At 33.7% G+C, this 20,812-nt stretch overlaps 2 protein-coding genes across 2 annotated transcripts in view; one reads left to right on the forward strand and one right to left on the reverse strand.

The window, feature by feature from the left end:
- The window catches only part of f-cup (leucine rich repeat containing flyers-cup), a 32,394-nt gene extending 29,157 nt beyond the window's left edge, over positions 1–3,237 (forward strand). The window contains exons 10-11 of the mRNA XM_074180132.1: positions 50–235; positions 2,908–3,237. Coding sequence (XP_074036233.1) covers positions 50–235; positions 2,908–3,013 — 292 coding nt within the window. The 3' untranslated portion in view covers positions 3,014–3,237. The remainder of the gene's footprint in view (positions 1–49; positions 236–2,907) is intronic.
- Positions 3,238–4,035: 798 nt separating this feature from the next.
- On the reverse strand, positions 4,036–19,261 carry LOC111505878 (troponin C, isoallergen Bla g 6.0101). The gene is made up of 6 exons (XM_023160770.2): positions 19,106–19,261; positions 16,483–16,546; positions 11,014–11,129; positions 10,775–10,928; positions 5,976–6,107; positions 4,036–4,220 (listed from the first exon to the last, which is right to left on the reverse strand). Exons 1-6 carry the CDS (start codon positions 19,127–19,129, stop codon positions 4,195–4,197), a joined length of 516 nt encoding a protein of 171 aa, XP_023016538.1. The 5' UTR covers positions 19,130–19,261; the 3' UTR covers positions 4,036–4,194.
- Positions 19,262–20,812: the final 1,551 nt, after the last annotated feature.

Below are 20,812 nucleotides of genomic sequence, written 5' to 3' on the forward strand. Positions count from 1 at the left end.
GAGAGCAGTATGACTTGTTTATACCAATAACAAATAAAATTATTTTTAGATTCACTAAAATTCCATCTTGTGTATTTGATATGGTTGGCCTGGAAATTCTTCTAATAAAAGAGAATGGTGTTGAAGAGATATCAATTGAAGGTCTGAAACTTTTGAAAAGGCTCGCCACTTTAGATCTTTCTAATAACAACATTCATGTAGTACCACCAGAACTCGGAAATATGACACAGTTAAGGTAGGTTTGAAACGAAGATTTTTTGTTTTTTTAGTATTCAAAAAATGTTCCTTCTCTTTTGAAACGTTTGATACTACTATCCCTAGCTGTAATTTACTTTAATTATATCACCGTCTTGTCATTCGAGAATTTTGATAAATCTGTCATTAGTTTGGTACCACACAATTTTTCTTCAGAAAATTATAAATTGGATATTTTTTCCAAGAATTTGATTTTCACAATTTATATATATTTTTTGAAACAATCAACTTATTCGAAATAGACATGTTGAAATTAATTGGAATCACATAGCTCTTTTTAACAGGAGTGATATTCAGCTTTAAAGCAATGCATGTTCCAAGCGTAATTTTCTTGAAAACAAAAAAATTGTAAAAGATGTTACCAATAGTTTGTTTCAAGAACTGATGGAAAATTATATGCATATATCCATGTCATCTTTTATGGAAACAGTATTTTTTTTTGACGTCCAATGCGTTCTGCATCATCAGTGTCTCTACGACCACGTTTAAAGTCAGCAAACCAACGTTTGCTAATGGAGCAGAGCCTTTCTGTATCTGTAGAGTAGGGAAGGTGAGTGTAAGCCCACATCACTTGAGCCACATCTGACCAATTGTACATCCTCCCGAGGAGGTGTCCTCCTAGGTCATCGTCTATCCTGTCCTTTACAGGAAGGTGGACAGGTCACTTGGAGACGTTTCCTTTATATCGGCAGGTGTAGGCCAAGACTCGCCGAACACAACACATCCTGCATACAGGTGTGTCCACTAGCCTAATATTATGGAGGTGTTTTCTTAGTTGACATCAGAAATCCTACTGTTGAGCGTATATTTTTCCTGGTCATCGCCAGATATTTCTTCGGCGCCAGCTTCCCAGGTTCGCCCAGTGTGATCTTGGAAAGACTGCATCCTTAGATTACATCCCATCTCTTCAGGGATTGAGCATTTGGCTAGTTCCGCAATTATCGAAGTCACTGGGTCCTAAAATTCTTCGTGCAGCTGCTTCCTTGGCTAAAGAGTCGGCAATGCGATTACCTTTACTCGTGTCATGCCCTTTAACCCACCTCAGGATAATGTTATTATCTACCAAGGCTTTGGATAAATCTTGGTGGCACTCTAGTACTATCTCTGAGGTAACACATTGTCTGTTCAAGGCTAATAGGGCTTGTCAGCTTTCTGTGCAGATTGTTATGTTTTTGTCAGAAATTCTTTTCCTGGTTATTTCTTATGTGGCGATTGAGATACCAGCAACCACGCTGGTATTTTTTCCCATTCCCCACTTAGTCCTTAGGCTTAGTGATCTGGAGTACACTCCACATCTTGTGCCTTTTTTGGTTTTGGAGTCGTCTGTACATATGCGTATTGCATTTGTAGCATCTGACTCTGTGTTCTGTTTTATTTGTATTTTGTAGGGTTTATTAATCACAAATCTGAATTTAATTGCATCGCTAGTTGCCTGCAGCAGAGGTTGCGCAGTAAACGCTTCTCGCCATAGGCCCAGCCTCAATTGACCCATTCCTACTTCGAGTTTTACACCAGCCATATGCAATCGTAACATGGCCATTAACGCAACCTCCTTAACGTACAGGTGTAGAGGGGTCAGACCCGTAATTAATTCCATTGCCGCGGTTGGTGTTGTTCTCATGGCTGTGATGTTTAAACAAGCCAGTCGCTGTATTTGATATAATTTTTGGATGGCCGTTACTTGTAGAACTTTCGGTCCCCATGCAATGGCTCCGTACATTAACGTAGGTTTTATTATTGTAGTGTAAATCCAGGTGACCACACGGGGTGAAAGACCCCATGCGCGTCCCACTGTTCCCCGACATTGCTCATAAGCCACATATGCTCTTTTTGCTCTACTCCGTAGGTGAGAGTTCCATGTTAGCTTCCTGTCGAGGATAGTACCAAGGTATTTCACGTCTTCAGATTAGTTTACTTTGCTTTTGGAGATTTCGGGAAGTTAAAAGCCCGATAAACTTCTTTTTCTGGCGAAAAGGACCATCTCAGTCTTCTTGGGGTTGATCGACAGTGAGTGTTTCTTACACCATGTTTCTATTGATTTCAGCACATTCTGCGCTCTACCGCACAGTGTGTTCACAAATTTGCCGGTCTGCAAGATAACTATGTCATCTGCATATGCAATTGTGTAGAATCCATTATTGTTGGGGTGATTAATCAGGGTTTCCTTATAACACTATTTAAGCCATTGCTTCGCTAGAACGGTACATTTTCCCACCAAGAAACAGTGTAAAATTAAAACATGAAATTGTTTTTGATCCATTGTTCTAAAAATAACAAAAGTAGTATCACTCTTAGTACAATAACTCACAAACTTATGAGTAGAATATCATGACATTTCAACAGCTTCCTTTTGAAGGTTAGATATCAACTGAAAAAGCGGTGGATGCAATAAGACTAGCGCCATCTATGTGTTAGGCCCGATACTTTTTAGCCCATGTAGTATCTAACAATTATGATGACTTACTGGTCGAAAAAGAATTTGAATTTTTTATAGTTTTCAGCAAGTTGCTGATTTGTTGTGGTTTGTTGTCCGTTTGGTAAAAATTCGCCTCAATAGTGTTTATTTTTCATTTATTTCTTTTGAAATATATAATTTTTATAATACAACAGAAACTTTCAACTCGTGCATTTTATGATGGATTTTATTTTCAGGTGTCTAGAGTTGAAAGGCAACCCTTTTCGACAACCGAGGTATGCCATATTAGAACAAGGAACAGATACCATTTTATCATATTTAAGAGACAAAATACCGATATAATATTTAGGAGTCAAACATTCTCAGCTTTTAGTACAAAATAGGTCAGAAAAATTGTGAATAATTATTAGATCTGATTTAGATTTAAGAAAAAGTACTACCTACTACTTTCGTATCTTATAATTGAATTACCATCCCATTTGGTGTGTTCATTTGTACATACTCATTTTTGTAAAAATAATTCGTCTAATTCAGTATTACTTTGATCAATTTGTAATAAAGGATTATTGAAGAAATATAATTATTTTCTTTTTGATTGATAATCACTTGATATTAACAGATTATCATATTGTCCAATTTTGATTTTGCCAGAAACTTTTGTGAAACCTATTTACTATCGTACAATCATCGTCTTCAGGGTCATCACCCGAAGACGATTGTAGATACTAACAATCGAAACGTCGTGAACTAACGTGGCTTGGAATAAATTAAAAATATGAATATTGGTGATAGATTTCCGGGAGGTGGGACTTCCTCTTAAAACTTTTGAAATTTTTTCGAACCCCTCTTGAATTTTTTTAAAAAGTTGCTAGAGGTCATTCCGAAGTTTCAAAAAAGGTTCATGTGATCTAGACCACAGGAGTTCAATCACATTTATGATGTATTGCATTTGGAAGAGAGGTTCATCAACCATTTTGAATGCTTACAAATCAATACATTTGAGAATTCGTGATCATTGCTCAATAATCAAATATATTTGAATTATTTCACTTCATTGAATTCAGTTTGCAATGATGAAATTGGTAACTAGGATAGATCTCAAAATTAGGTAAAATGAGGTATCAGGTATAACTTGTATTCATTATTTTTCAGTTTATTGAGTTGTCATGTAGCAATTTGTCAAGTAGAAATAGTCATTAGGATTCAAATTACTATAAAAGCATGACACATAATTTGTTCAGTCAGTATTGTGAAGGTGCTATTGAATAGCGAAAAACGTGTCGCGGTTTTGTAAACTGTCAAGTGGAAATCTCACATTGAAGTGTTTCATGAATACGCTGTTATAATTAGGTTAAACACTTAAGTTTCTCAAAATATTCTTTATTCCAGTTTTATTTACACTTCTAAGAAAATAGGTGTATATCTAAAGCTACATTCTATTAAGATAATTATTTATGTGTAACCTTAAAATATATTTCAATGTGCAGGCGGTTTTGACACGCTGACAAACCTGGTTCACCGTTTTAGCCGATCATCATGGCCTTGAATTCTGGAAAAAAAACAATAATTTTTTTTATCTGAACTATTTTACGAATATCTAGATCGATTTGCAGAATCACATACTAGTTACAATGCTAAACAATTGATAGAATATTCAGGATGCCCCTAGATGAAAGGTTTATTACAGAAAATAAGAATTGAAATGAACAATCACAGGTATGATGGTACACGCTATAAAAATCTCATTCAATAAAAGTAGAAAGCAAGGTTTGGTGAATAGTAAAGAATAAATAATTTGTTTTTGCCATTCCTCCATTAGACCTAGCTGACAAATTATTAAATTTGAATATCAAAAACAATATCAAACTAGAATCATGCGACGTAAAAAACATGTTTCCTAACATTCCAATAGTCGAATGTCTTCCCCTCGTGAAATACATATTAGATAAGAGTAATACAAATCCATATACAACCACCAAATTTTGCAATCTCCTGTACCCATACATGTCTGAAACAAAATTTCTTCAAATATAATAATTTTTAACTACAAAACTCAGGTCTCCCTATGGGCTCACCATTAAGTCCCATTTTGGCAGACATTTTCATGGACACACTAGAAAATACCCGCATCCTTAATAACTCCTTTCCTCAGAAACATATTGTGTTTTGGTTCAGATATGTTGATGACTTACTGGTTGCTTTTCATGATTCAATCAATTTTTAAACTTTCTCAATAGTCTGCTCAACAAAATTAAATTCACAGTAGAAATCGAACAAAAGAAGGGGCTTTACTTCTTAGATTTGAATATTTCAAGAGTCAATAATGGTTTTCAATTCACTATCACATAAGTTATCCGCGTTTAGGACGTTGGTACACAGAGCTATCGCAATCCCTGCACCTGAGAAGGTACCAGTTTCTCTAATAGAAAAGAAAATATCAGGTAAAACTCATAATAAAACACTTGATAAGTAAATTATACCCAAACTGCAGAGAACACAATATAGTTACGTTTAGTAGCATCAACTAGGTACTCAGGTAAACTTTCAGAAAATATTCAAAATTACTTTTCTAATAATTTAGCCAGAATTCTGTTCAATGCAAAACCCAAAGGAGATTGAATGAAAAAATGAGGTACCTATATATAGAATAGAGTGTGGGCGAATGCTCTGCAGTATATACAGGCCAAACCGGTAGAAATTTTGACGTAAGTCTGCGTGAACACGTCTATTTGGACAAAAAATCTACAATATATGAAAATTTTCGAGAATCAAAACATAAAATAAGTAAAGATAACCTCAAACCCATACACATATTTTATAAAGGCAAGAAAATGAATTTGTTGGAAGCCATGGAAATTAACAAATCAATAAAAAACAGAAATATATACACCTAAACGAGCAACTCGATTTATGTAGGTCTCCACTTTTGAATATATAAGTTTAACAACCCCTATAATCTTCAATGTCGCATTTTAAAGTTTGCACCCTGGTTCGTTCAACTACCTGTCCTTCCATCTTACCTGGAAACTCCCAATATAACCGAGTTTTTAAATTTCACATATTAGTTTTACACTTGATAATGGCCTTAAACCCGAAATCGGTCGTTTAAATAAAATCAACTACTGGTAATTAGACAAAAGTGTTCTTATTCATTTCATTCAAGCAGGGTTCATGAATTACCACCAAATAAACAAGTCATCAGTTGCACATATTCCATTAGAAGTGTTTTAACACTTTTGAATACATATGTTTGTTGCAAAATGATTTGCTAGTTTATGTTTGAAATATTTTAGAATAATCTTACCTTCCCAATCTACCGTGCCAGAATTGTCAGTATCAATTTCTTTGATCATTTCATTCAGATCCTTAGGGGTCAGGTTGGGTTCCAGCTCTTTCAAAATATCTCTCAGAAGGTCCACCCCAATATAACCAAGACCTAGAATTTTTGAGGAATATACAATTGGTTGATACACAGGGTAAGCAATAACCATATATCAAATAATGTTATCGATATGAAATAATTGTCAGATACTGATCGAGATTTCCTAATGCAGGAAAAGTAAAAAAATAATGGAGTATTCGATATTCAAATTTCCTAATATTTGAAAATGAAACAGGTAAGAGATTGAGTTACCAACTGTCCGAAGTAAATTGTCTATTTCTCATTGTAATAATGAGAAATAGAAAAAGAGTTGATGACGAACCCCGGACGTTTTTTTAATGACGGAAGGCAATCAATATAAAGGACTGATGATATCAGAAAACGATGAAATCATTTATTTTTTATTGTTATATATAATTACAGAAATCTCAAGATGTGACTACTGGCTCAATAGTGACAGAAATTGGCGCTTTTACATTATATGTTATAAAGATAATCCTTTGCTAGTAGGTTTGTAAACCGATGTGTTGATGTTGCTTCCATCTTCTTCTTTCTATTTTCACCATGAAAAACGTCAACCTATTCTGGGAGTCTTTATCAATCATGCATTTTTCAGCTGCTCACGGAGTTTGTTGAAGTAGTCATAAAAAATGGGATGATACAAGTATAATGAAAGAAACAGATGAGGAGAAGCCAACCTCTTTGGGTTCAAGAACATAACTGTGACCTGTATGGATATTTTTTCAAAAAATATACAAAGATCTATCAGAAGGACCCATTGAGATTCTTTGATTTAGTCTTCATATTTCAGACTATCTGTTGTTCGCGAGAAATAGGATGATATAATGAGAAAGTTAACTTTCTTAGGTTCACAGACGAAGATGTGGACTATTAAGCGATCTGATCAATTAGTTGTCCCACCTTTGATTCATGAGAAAATTATTTCACAAACTGTGGAATTTAGGTAATTAAAGTTTCAGTCAAATTAACTGAACAGTATTTTCCTAATAAATGTTTGACGTGATTATCAGAATTGACGAATCTTCTAAATAATATTCACGAAAAAATTGAAATAAATCAAACACTTAATGTTGAGTGAAGCTTACCAAAGTAGATTAGTGAAAACATCACCCTAATCAGTTGAACCGTTTTTTGAGATAAGCGCACACGAATGTACAGATGAACAGATAAAATACCGATCATTTACACATTTATTGCATCTGATGATATTGATAACAATGCCTACAGCAGAAGGTATATCATTATGTGGATGATATGTAAGTTTTTTAAATATTTTATTGATGCATATGTATGAGTAGGAAGCCTAAACTAGCTTATTCAATCATGACTTCAAAACGATGTTGGATGTGTAACTTTCATAATTTTACAGAAATATAAGGATCAAATTATCAACCCTAGATAAATCCATTGGAATTAATCTACCTATTAGCAGTGGCTAAGGACCAAAAAAATACGATGATTTCGTTGTCACCCGGTATATTATAAAATCATCATCACTATTACTATTTGCCAGTGACGTCTCGTGCATTGGAGAACAGGGGAGGCTAAAGTCATAAAGACTATATACACACAGAAAAGCCCGCTGGAGGCGCGAACATTTTTTGGGGTACCGCACCTATTTAAAGCAAAATACGTAATATTTGTATAAATGCAAACAAAAATTGTGTATTGCCGAAAATTATACGTATGAAACTGACCATTAAAAAAGAAAAACAAGGAAAAAGGGTTGAAATTGAGTTATTTAATATAAATGAACTCTTCTCAGTCAATAAACAATACTTTTCTCTTTTTTTTTAATTGTTACAAATATTTTTTAAGCCCAAGTACTTATTTATGCCAACAGGGCCAACAAAAAAGTTTTTCTCGTTTAATGGAGCCGGTTAACCAATCGCATTTATCGTACCTACCAACTAATATTAAATCCTCGATTTTCTCGATTATCAGACGCTCTAATTGAAATAAAATTTAGTTGTTTAATTAGTCGCTTGTTGTATTCATATAAATTTCGTCTATCCATCTCCGTTCCCAAAATCCAATGAATTCAGAAGTATATTTCCTTTGTCAAACGTCAAACGAATGAAATGTTCAGGTGTCATATTCGATAATCTACATAAATACACAGGTCACGAGCAAAACCCGAAAATATAGTTGAAAAACGAATAATAATATGTATTTATTCACTTTCCTAAGATTGTTTACAGTAAATATACATGTACATATAGAAATGAACAGTGAACAAATAAAATACATCTTACGAGGCAAAATGATCTGCCTGTGTGTAATGTTTGGTTATAATAGATATACATTGTTTTTGTTGAAACATACAGTCTTCAGATGAAGACTATACATCGGTGGATGTTTTTGAAATATTCGTCAAAAACTAGAATTGTTGCATTTCGTTTTTTGGCTCTACTGCCTCCATTTCGAATGATATAAAAAAGGAGAGAAACTTTCGATACTGTTCTATATTTGTTATGATCTGATATAACCTAATTTGCAAAGCGACGTTTTGTTCAATTGAAACCTTAAACTTAATTTTGTTAAATGGAAACCTGTATACACAGCTGAATTGAAAAAGATAGAGTTGATGATGAAATATAATGAACGAAACGTCGCATTGCAAATTGGTTCATATCAGATTATAACAAATTATCAAACAGTATTGAAAGTTCCTCTACCTTTTTCTATATTATTTGAAATGGAGGCCGTGGAGCCAAAAATCGAAATTTGACAATTCTTGATTATTCTAGTTTTCCAAAACATGTTCTTCTGTTCCAATTTAAGCGATCTTGTAGGTCTTACCGTTTCCTAGATAGTAAAAGCGGGATCAGTTAAAAAAACAGCCTGTATATAGAGAAGACAGATAACAGGATCGGGGATAAAGGAAGAATATTTCAAAATCAACTGGTTATCATGCAAATAAATAGAGTGAAACAAAAAACTGTTCCCAAGGAACCTTTCGAAAAAATGAGAACTCAAAAAAATGCATTTATTTTTCAGCAATTAATAAGTGTATTTCAAATAATTACCTGGTTGCTATTACTGAAAAGAGGGGTTGAAAACGGAAAAAAGACTATTAACTGATCTCTCACCTAACATCCTATTTCATTCTTTTGACGTTATCAAAGAAAATATACTTGTTTTTGATTGAGACATTTTTCAGAAGTGAATTTATTGGGTTTTGAGATCAGAAAAGCATACTTTTACGAAACATTAACCATTTGAAGAAGGCTGTATCAAATTTGATTTTTTTATTGAATATTGGTTTTATAGGCAATCTGTATCTGTAGAGTAGGGAGGGTGAGTGTAGGCCCACATCACTTAGGCCACATGTGATCCATTGTACATCCTCCCAAGGAGTTGTCCTCCTAGGTCATCGTCCATCCTGTACTTTCCAGCAAGGTGGACAGGTCTCTGGGAGACATCTCCTTTATATCGGCAAGTGTAGGCCAAGACTCGCCGAACACATGCTCTCTCATTGACGATAACTTTGGACTTTCGCATAGGACATGCCTGACAGTTTCATCTTCCTGTTCACACATCCTGCACAGAGGTGTGTCCACTAGCCCCCTATTGTGGAGGTATTTTCTTAGATAACAGAAAATCCTATTGTTAAGCGAAATTTTTCCTGGTCATCGCCAGATATTTCTTCGGCGCTAGCTGCCCAGGGTCGCCAAGGGTGATCCTGGCAAAGTTGCATTCTTTGGTTTCATCCCATCTCTTCAGAGATTGAGCATGCGTGTGACGTTTGGCTGGTTCCGCAATTGTCCAAGTCATTAGGCCGTAGGTGCCACTGGGTCCTAAAAGTCTTAGTCCAGCCGCTTCCTTGGCTAAAGAGTCGGCAATGCGATTATAGGCAATATTTATGGATATAAATTACTGACTAATTGGACTCTTAGGATACCAATCCACATCCAAGAATGTCCAATGCATCCCAAAAAATTCAGGTGTGGATTTTGGGCAGGGGCGTCATTGGTCCATATTCCTTTGAGAACGAAGTTGGCCAGACCAACAACTGTCAACGGTGAGCACTATAGGTCGAAGATTACCAATTTGTTTTGGCGTGAATTGGATGATTTAGACACCAACAACATGTGGCTTGAACAGGATGGCGATACGTGCCACATTGGATACTCTGCACGAGAAATTTGAGGGCATGGTCATCTCAGGTGGAGGTGATGTGAATTGGCCATCGAGATCGTGCGATTTGACCCCGTTAGACGTTTTCTTGTAGGGTTTTCTCAAGTCGCAGGTGTATGCATGCGAATGAGCAATAACTACAGCGGTTCTCATAGCCAACATCCATGCCATCGGTCAAATTTAGCCTTATTTATCTACCAGAGTCATGGAAAATTATACTTTTCGGATGCGCTCTACGCAGAGAAGACGTAACGTATATTTGAACAATTTTATGTTCCACACATAAGGGCATCAAAGGCATACAAATTTACGATGATATCTCCTCACATTTTGTTTTATTTCACTTTACAGATAGGAAGAGTTTAATGAAAGACACTATATTACGCAACATCTTTTTGGGGTGAACTTTTCATTTTGACCTTCTTTCCAGTTTTCTCGATTCTTTATTGAGTAAGTTCTGTTTATTTTTCAGATTGTGGTAAGTTGAGAAACAAAAAAAACTGACAGGAAAATTTTATGTGCAATGAGGAATAAAAAAGCGATAAAATGTGTTTCCGTACCTTCCTTGTCATATAATCTGAAAGCATCTTTGAGCTCTCTTAGAATAGCTTCCGTATCTTCTTCCTCTTCAACCAAGAACCTAGCTGCCAAATGAGCAAATTCTTCGAAACTCATAACACCATTACCATCTGTATCTATTTCCTTGATGATTGCCTAAAATATGTGCGTTGTTAGTTTAACAATCTTTAGAATCCAAATTGAACGTGCAAATTGATAAGCAACATTTTCACTTCGATACCTGTAACTCATCATTGGTCAACCTATGACCTAACATATCCAGAATTTGCCCGATCATGTCTACACTGATTTCACGTTTCTTTTCAATATCGAACGAATCAAAAATTTGCTTCAACACTGAAAAAGAGATTTCAAGTTATTCTAGAGAAGATCTTATCTTTCGAGTACTACAAATAAATGTGTAGAGGGTCAATTTGATTTCGAAATTCTGCTCAAAAAATTTAAAAGGTTATAAAGAAGTAGAAAATGAGAAGTGGGTTTCGTTTTTTGCAAATATCTCGAAAAATATTGTAAACACATAATATCCCAAATACAGAAAAAAATTACTGAACAATACGTTGCAGAGATTTTTACAATATGAAAATTTTCAGGAAATCGATAAAAAATTTTATTCAAAACAGGTTTCAAAACAGGAGAATGGAAATGAACAATTTGAAGTATGGAAAAAAAAATTCAAATCAATGTATCAAACACATCTATCAACCACGTTTTTTACAAATAATCCGATTGTTAAATTTTTTCATTTCGGAACACTATTAAATTATTGATTTTTATTGATACGAATTGATATTGATATTTTTGGACTTCAGTCATTCAGTCATTCAAATAATGGTTTTCAAGAAAAAATAATTTTTAAAATTTTTCATTGCTCAAAGACGCATTTGTGAATTACCTCAATTGAAAAAATTATTATCTGCATTTTGTATTTGTTCTTCAAAAAATATTTTAAAGAAACATAAAAATATTTTTGAAATTAACTAATATCTAAATAATAAAAACATCTAGCAATATAAAGAAGTTTTTGAAAATAACTTTTTCCTTAAATATCGTCATTTTTACCAATGATTCTCTTAATGAAAAAATTCAATATCTTGTGTCATTTGTATATAATAATTTTTAAAACAATGGGAGTTGAGAGAGAATGGGAGAAAATGGAACATTTGGAATATTCAAAAAAAGTTTTCTGACACCAATTTTTACATTTTACTTGAAATTATTTATACAAATGGCGAGAATAATAATACTTTGACTGTTTCATTTGTTCGTTATAAAATATTTTGGAGAAACATAAAATATTTTCGAAATTAACTGATATCTAAATAATAAAAACATTTTTGAGCCATGAAAGGAAGTTTTTGAAAAAAACTTTTTCTCTAAAAATCATCATTTTTACCAACGATTGAATTCCCATAATGAAAAAATTCAATATCTCCTGTCATTTGTACCTACATATAATTCTTCAAACAATGGGAGTTAAGAAAATTTAAAAATCATACTCGTACAGTGTTATTGAAAAAAAATGTTTGGCACTTCAATTTGAATTTTTTATATTTTACTTCAAATTATTTATACAAATGGCAAGAATAATAATACCCTAACTGTTTCAACGGGATCTGTTCTGAAGCCCTCCACAATAGACTCACAAAGTGAAAATAATGAGGTCTTTCTTTTGAATTTTCAAATTGTAAAAATTGCTTACCTATAAAAACCATAACTATAGTTATAGCAAAGTAGATCGTTCAAAATGTTAGTATTTTTTGCTGTTAATCCAAAATTTCATTGAAGAATAAATTTATAGAATAATTGTAATTGCGAGTTGAATTCTGAAGGGTGACCTAATTAGGTACCAATACTGGAAACTTGACCCCAATTCGAAAAAGAGTTTTGAGTGAGAAACACACACGCCGAAGTGAGAAGGAAATTAAAAAATCTTCTGGAAATTAAGTACGTCCATCAATTACTATAGCAAATTATTCTAATTGCGATGTTGAAATTGAAGTTACCTCAAAAAGTATATAACTATTTTTGTAAAAATAACGTTAGTTCGAGTTTTCCATGTAATCGTTCTCAATCAATTGATTTAATTTTTTTATTGAAAAATGTTCTCCCAATTAATCTCTGATGAAATTTGAAATGAAAAAAATGGCTTGATCGTGGCAAAAATATGGTATGCAACATGTGCAAAAAGACTGTTCAATGCTGCATTCAACAGTATGATCCCTTGTCAGATGCGAATTTCAATAAAGAATTGAACATAATAAAATAAATAGCCCTCAACAATTATTACGACAGTAGTCTAAAACATTCTCTATTATTAAAAAAGTTATACAGCCAAGCTTTGAAGGAAGTTCATGCAGTTATAGTACCTCAACCTACTTAGGCCAACCCACTGCGATGTTTTATATAGGTCAAACTGGAAGAACGAACAAAGCCTGCATAAAGGACCACAGAAATAGTTTCCAGAATTGAAAAATAAACTCCACATATTCCACTTATTTAATCACAAAGGAACATGGGTTCACACTTGAAAATTCAAGCCCCTTCATTTTCAGAAGAAAGGTTCAAAACATAACCTGTTGGAGAGTATGAAAATAATCAAATTTAAAAACTTTCAATATCTTATGAACGATCAAACTGAACTGAATAATTTTCCATTATTGAATCTGTTCATTTCCAGGTGAGAAAAGTTAAGTGTACCTAATTACGGTACTTTCGGAAATTTAATTTATTCATACCTATAGTTAATGAATTTATACCTGACCTTTGGTAATATGTTAGAGCGGGGGTCTCCAAACTTTGAAGCCTTCGGGCCATAATGATTTTTTCAGTTTGTTCCAAGGGCCAATTTCTGCCCTTAACTATATTTCTAGACTAGAATAGTCGCAAAGTGCGTGACCTAAGCGCTTTTTTTGCATTTCAATTATTATTGTGTATTGTGACACTTATCGACATCTAGTGGCGAGTAGTGGTAATGTACTATCTTTTTCAGCTACCCGCTAGGTGGAATTAGGCGTAATTAAATATTTGGAATTACCGCGTTGGTTCGAGAAAGTTTTGGTTCTAGCTAGTGTATTCCGATCACCTCGAGATGGCAGTAATAATTGCATATAAAAAGGCTAGCGGCGCAACTGCGAGTTAGTCTGCGTAGGAAAGGCGAAGGAAGCGAAGCTGTCTATTGTGAAATAAAGTAACACTCGTCAATAAAAGTATTTTTTAGTATGGAAAAGAAGCGAAAAATCGACAGTGAATGCAGAACGTTCCTAGAAAAATGGAACTTTCAGTATTTTGTGATTGAGTCCAGTAATAAGGTGCTATGTTTAATTTGTAATGAAACCATAGCTGTTCTCAATGACTATAACATTAAACGACACTATGAATCGAAACATCTTCAAAGTTACTCCAAGTATACAGGAAGTTTGCGAAAGGAAAAATTTGAAGCTTTGAAACGCGGACTCAAATCGCAGCAATCTGTTTACCAAAGCGAATACTGAACAAGAGTCTGCAACTCGCGCCAGCTTTCGTGTGGCTCTTGAAATCGGAAAACGTGGCAAACCATTCACCGATGGAGAAATGATAACATAATGCTTGATTGCAGTAGCCGAAGAAATATGCCCCGAGAAGGTAAATTTATTTAAAAGTGTCAGTTTGTCAGCAAACACCGTGGCTCGGAGGGTGCAAGACATCGCAGAAAATATATCATCTCAACTGTCTGACAAAAATGGACATCATGAGTGGTTTTCTCTAGCATTGTGTCAGATACTGCTCAGGTGTTGATTTTTATTTTCGGAGTAGATAAAAGCTATGAAGTGTATGACCGACTTCTTGATATTGATAGTATTCACGGCACGACAACTGGGGCAGATATTTTTAAGGGAGTTGAAAACGCCATTAATAAAAAGAACCTTCGATGGAGAAATTTGAAATCTATAACAACTGACGGAGGCAAAAATATGTGTGGTGAAAATAAAGGAGTGGTTGCACTTGTGTCAAAGGCTGTAGAAAATGATGGTGGTTCAAAACCATTAGTCTTACATTGTATCATTCATCAACAGTCCTTGTGCGGAAAATGTTTGGATATGTCTGAAGTTCTAAAACCAGTCATATCAGTTGTTAACTTCATCAGATCCACTGGGCTGAATCACCGACAATTCCGCGAGTTTATTCAACAGATTGGAGAAAATGATTTACCATGTCATACTGCCGTAGGCTGGCTTAGTTGCGGAAAAGTCCGTAAGCACTTTTTTGAACTTCGAGCAGACATCGAAATTTTTTTAAATGAGAAGCAGCGCCCTTTCGCCGATTTATAAAATAGTGAATGGATGTGGAAGTTAGCCTTCTATGTCGATTTGACAAATCATATGAACGAACTGAATTTGAGATTGCAAGGAGAAAATCAGCTTCTTCCTGATTTATACACCAATATCAAATCCTTCAGGCAGAAAATAATACTATTTCAATCGCAATTACGTAAAAAATGTTTCACACATTTTGAAACACGTGAAATACTCAGTCACACTACAGATACTGAATTTCCCGACAATTTTACAATCGAAACTTTGAGTGCTTTGAAGATAAATTTTGATACTCGTTTTTCAGATTTTGATGTCATTGCGAATGAAATTAAGCTTTTTCAAAATCCTTTCGATTCTGACATTGAAACCCTGGCTCCGAAAGTCCAAATGGAAATTATTGATTTACGGTGCAGTGATATGCTTAAGAACAAATATCAAAATTCATCTTTGTTGGAATTTTATAAGAGTCTTCCACTGGAACAATTTGATAATTTCCATAAATTTGCTCGTGTGTTGTTTTCTGTTTTTGGTACTACTTACTTGTGTGAGAAAACGTTTTCCAAGATGAAGTACACAAAGAATGTTTACAGATCTCAATTAACCGATGAGCATCTCAAATCTCTTTTGATAATTGGTACAAGTAAAATTGATCCACAACTACAAAGTATTGTCGGTGGAAAATCACAATTAAATAAATCTCAGTAGTGTTTTTGTTTCACTGTGATTCATTACAATTATTTGTTAGTTATTAATATGCTTAAACTCAGATATTTAAGTTAAGTTTTCTTTGTCATCATTTCTGTCGTTAAGTTTTACCTTGCAAGTAAATAAAACCGAGTAATTATCATTCTGTGTTTTCTTCTTCAACTTATCACAGCAATAGTAACAACAATTAGGTAATCATTGGCTCTTGCGGGCCAGATTGATGACAGTTAATCCTTGGCTGTCGCGGGCTGGATTGATGCGGGCCGTAGTTTGGAGACCCCTGTGTTAAAGTATAAAATAGTTGTAATTTAGAAGTAACTCATTATTTTACACGTGAGAAAGCTATTGTATAGCAAAACACGTGTCGAGGTTTTTTTAAAACCCTTTATAGTTGTAATCATGCAATAAACTGTATATTTATGAGTTCAAATATGGATTTTCATCAAGTATCGGTTAGTTCTATTCTATTATGTGCAAAAAGCATTTTTTCACACTAGTAACATAAATTAATATTTTGCAAATGTCCATTTGTGCATCTGAAAAATAACTCTCATACAGGTTAAAGTTTACATTTTCATTCAATAGAGAATTGATGTTTAAATTTAAACAATGTGAATTTGCGTCACGTACTTGATCCAGTCAGTATTATTATATTCCTCACACTTCATATGTAACTGTCAAATTTTACTTACTCTTCAGTTGTTCCTTGGAAATATCCAATTTCTTGAACTTGTCATAGTCGAGGTCATCTGTTTCCTGAAACAATTTGATATACTTTGTATGACTGAATACGCCTAATTATGAGGTATTGACTGCAGATTACCAAACCGCATATTCTTGAAATTTTGATTATTTTCTAACATATGTTCAGCTTCATAAATTTCCTTCTTCAGTGTCAATATCAATTTGTTTTATCTAGTCCTGTGTCGGATTAACTCTTCGCGAGGCCAGCAGTTAAATTAAGTCGGTGTCTATTCAACGGGAGAGAAAAACCAGAAATAAGTGAAAGCAAAAAAGGGGTTCATACATTTCATTGAAAACGATATATAATGCAGACCTTTTTGAAGATGAATCTTTCATTTGGGAAGTGTAATTTCGGATGAACCTTTATCATTTACTCAATTTTTCTTTGAATGTGCGGCCCCGCGAATTGTCTGAAGCTGCATCACACGCAAGACCTTGCCTCAACCACCACTGCACTAGTCTACATCGATTCGTTTAAACTTCAGCTTCCAATAAGTTTAAATTTATTATTGCCTGTCCAAAGGATCATTTATTATAATCTTCTTTCAGGTTATTATCTTCATTGTGACAAAGCGGGTTGGTTGGCGGTGGTTGAAGGGTTTTATGATTGATTTTTCGTCTAGAACTGCGACAAATCCAAAGAGGACACGAACGAATTGCATCAGTTGTCTCCACAGTAAATGTTACTAGGGCAGTATGTGAGACAATTGAAAAATGAGCCCAAGCTTGAATTCACGAATAAAACACCCTTCTTACGAAAACCTATTCATTCAGCAGGTTTATAAGAAATATCATGTGGTTTGCCATTAACATTTTCCTAAAGATATATTTTAGTATCAAAGAAAACTTGAAGAGACCTGCTTCAATATTGTACAATCATTTGTTGGATTGATTCAATATTCTCAGTGAAATTTCCAAATCAACATTGTATATGATGTTTGAGTGAGTTCAATTGAATAAACGATCAGGAAATGCCTTCCAAAAGTTGTTATTTTGTTGAAAATATTATACTCGAATAGACTTTCGAAAGCCAACTCATAATAAATAGAAATGAATGGAACTCAAAAGAAAACTTGAAATATTTATTCATCTATGAATCGACAGAAGATTCAATGGTGTTTTAGACAGTTGAGTAAAACAATTTATCCGTATTTCAGCTTAAAATCATCAGCTATGAATCGTCAATGAGACCTATGGTGGGTCTGGTGTCAGTTCACGAATGCTTTGTTTTTGGGTTCTGGTTTCAATTAGCAGTGATCCGACCTAGTATTCTCGGTGAATACCACCAATGTTGATTTGGACAGGCTTATGTCTGAACTTCCTTCCTCGACATATCTTCATATAGGACCAGAGCCCTCTGCATGCATCTTCTCACTCTTTTGGTATATTTGCTCTAGACTAGGATTACTAAGTCATCTGCATAGCTTAGTACTTCATGTTCATCATGGTTCAGAATACTAGTAGAATTTCTATTTATAACTGGAGGCAAACTTCATCATTTGAGGTTCAAAAACTTTTTTGTGTATATATTGTCACCAAAAATTATTTAGTATGTGATTGATATAAAAAGAATTCAACTATGATCATATATTTTGTGTGACCTTATATCATGTTTCAGGAGATAACGTATTTTCAATTTAAAGTTTTCATGTCAGTTGAGGGAAAGTTGTTCCATTCTTGAGCAATTTAAATTGCAGGGATCGATGAAAGTTAATATGTCTCTGACCGTCACGAATACTTACTTTTCAATAAAACATTGAGTGATTATTTGGATACTGGTGTAAAATCATTAAAACTGAATGCTATTTTTTAATAGAATTTCGCGACATACGACTGAATGCTTCACAAGTAATTAGCAATAGATGGACAATAAATAGATCTGCATACACATTAAGTAACAACTATTGAGTATTGTCATTCCTTAGTTTTCACATTAAGTTTCCACTTAGGTTGGGGTTGAGCTTGAAATTGTAAAGTATTGTATTATTTTCATAGATTTCAATAAAGATATGTTACAATAATTAAAAAAACTCAGTAAAAATAGTTGTAGAACCAAGATAATCCGAAAATACGTTGAAAATTCTTGAATTCTACTTATTTTTTCAAATTATCTAAGGTGGAACTGCTGTATTGCTTTACTCTTGGAAAGTGGAGCGTACAGTAAAAGTGGATTAATTTTGAAAAAAAATAATGTTAATATGTGTAATATATTCCAAAAGTTTTGCAAAGTAACCCTACAATACGATAATTGTGGTCTTTTAATGAAATAATTGATATTATCCACTATAAACCAAACTCTCATGTTAGATTGATATCCATCATGAAGAATAGAATGACGGTCATTTTTTCATATCATGAAACGTTTCATTTTCATTTCTTCCTATGAAGAAACAGAAGAGGAAATTTTGGTAATGACTGATATTTATTTAAAAAAATATGTTACGTACACAGAAAATTAGCTATTTTAACCTTGATCAGTAGATCAAACGATCAAAATTTCTGCCCAAATTCAATATTAATAACTATTGTTAGAAAAGTTTCTCTCTTAGTAATAAATCACAATGTACGTACCAACATAGCAGCAAGTCGACTCATTTTTGTCTATTAGGTATCTGGAGAAAACTTCAGTAACCTCTCGAGTGATTGATTTATAAATGAACAACACTGAGTGCTATCACGAATAAAATAGTAGGGAAGTGATTGACAAACAATATAATTGTTTGTATTGCAAACATCATTGACAATTCAGTGCCAAATCTACGAAAATAAAAATCTGGGCAGGACTGATCGATTTTGTTTCATCATGAAACTTCATACATATAGTAGGTAGTAGTTTATTTATGTGCCAATTTGGTAATTCACATTTCAACTATGAAATCAACCATGATATAAATAAACAGAAATAGTTCCGTAATGAAACTTGAAGCTTGTTTATGAAATAAATAATATGAAGGTGAGGTTCAAATTTGAAAATTCAAAAAATAGTTGAAAGTAGGTACATATGATGATAGAAAATAAATGGTAGTAGATGGTAATTTCAAGAAATATTAAGGGATATATCGAGGTAGTTGAGTCTATCAGATTATAGATGAATGCTCGGGGTTTATCATGTATGTGAAATATTAGTTTATCACAAATTGCCTTATGTTATTTTAGTTTTTCATGTTCACTGAGAGTGAATTGAATGATGAGTCCCAAATATTCATATGACTGGATATGTAAACTTATGTCACTGTTTGGTATTATAAGAATGTATGTGTATGTGTCTAGATTGTTTCTGCCAACGAATCGTCTGATATAAATACTGTTGTTATACAATTGCCAAATGTCGAACATATTTTATTCTTGATATAAAAAGTTACTTGAACACCTTCGTTTCTTCTACAATAATATCTTCAGGAATCCCTTTAATGGGTTGAAGGTGAGTTTCTGAAAGTTCTTCCCCTCTCCCTACACCGTATGTTATGTGGTTTCCAGCAAGTATATATTTTTTTCTGTTTCAGGGTTAGCAGGTTCTTCAACTGTCAAAACTAATGTGGGACAAAATGTAACTTTCTAATCATGGAGGTTATGTACATATTGTTGATTTGTTGGTTAAGAGTAGTGAGAACAAAAGAAAAGAAATTTAGGCAGTTCGTATCTTCAAACTCCTTCCTCCCACTTATTCCCTTCATAGTTTGAACTTGATTTTCCTACAGCTCTTGAAAGAAAATAGGCCAGCAATATATATCGAGAAGAGAATCGGTCTCAGAATTGTTTCCTGTTGTACGCCACACATCATTAATCGGTATTCGCCCATTGTGTCGCTAAGTTTGACGCACTATTTCCTATCACTCAAATATGTTTGTTTTAAATAGCCCCAGACATTTTCCCATGATTCTTTTTTTTCTAGAGAAGGGTGTTAAAGGCTTCAGCAAGGTCTATGAAGAATTTCACTAGTTCCGACTTCCATTGTCTACTATATAAAATGATTTGAAATCCCTGAAACAAGTAAAAAAGAATAATTAAAAAAGGATAGCTGAAAATAACAATTATATTAAGCAACAATAAACCTGAAATGAAATGATAGTGAAATAACCTACAAGTAAAAATATAATAATTGAATAAATAAAAATTAAAGGAATGAAAAAAGAAAATAATAAAAAAGTGTAGAGATTCCAAGTCACGTTAGTTCACGACGTTTCGATTGTTGGTATCTACAATCGTCTTAGGGTGATGACTGGACTGATTCCTCCGAGAGATGACTATTTATAGGTCGTTGAAATACTTTCACTTTCT

The sequence above is a fragment of the Leptinotarsa decemlineata genome, unplaced genomic scaffold (assembly GCF_025532065.1).
Source record: "Leptinotarsa decemlineata unplaced genomic scaffold, Ldec_3_MD MMD2_tig00026294_RagTag_RagTag, whole genome shotgun sequence".
NCBI classification, from domain to species: domain Eukaryota; kingdom Metazoa; phylum Arthropoda; class Insecta; order Coleoptera; family Chrysomelidae; genus Leptinotarsa; species Leptinotarsa decemlineata.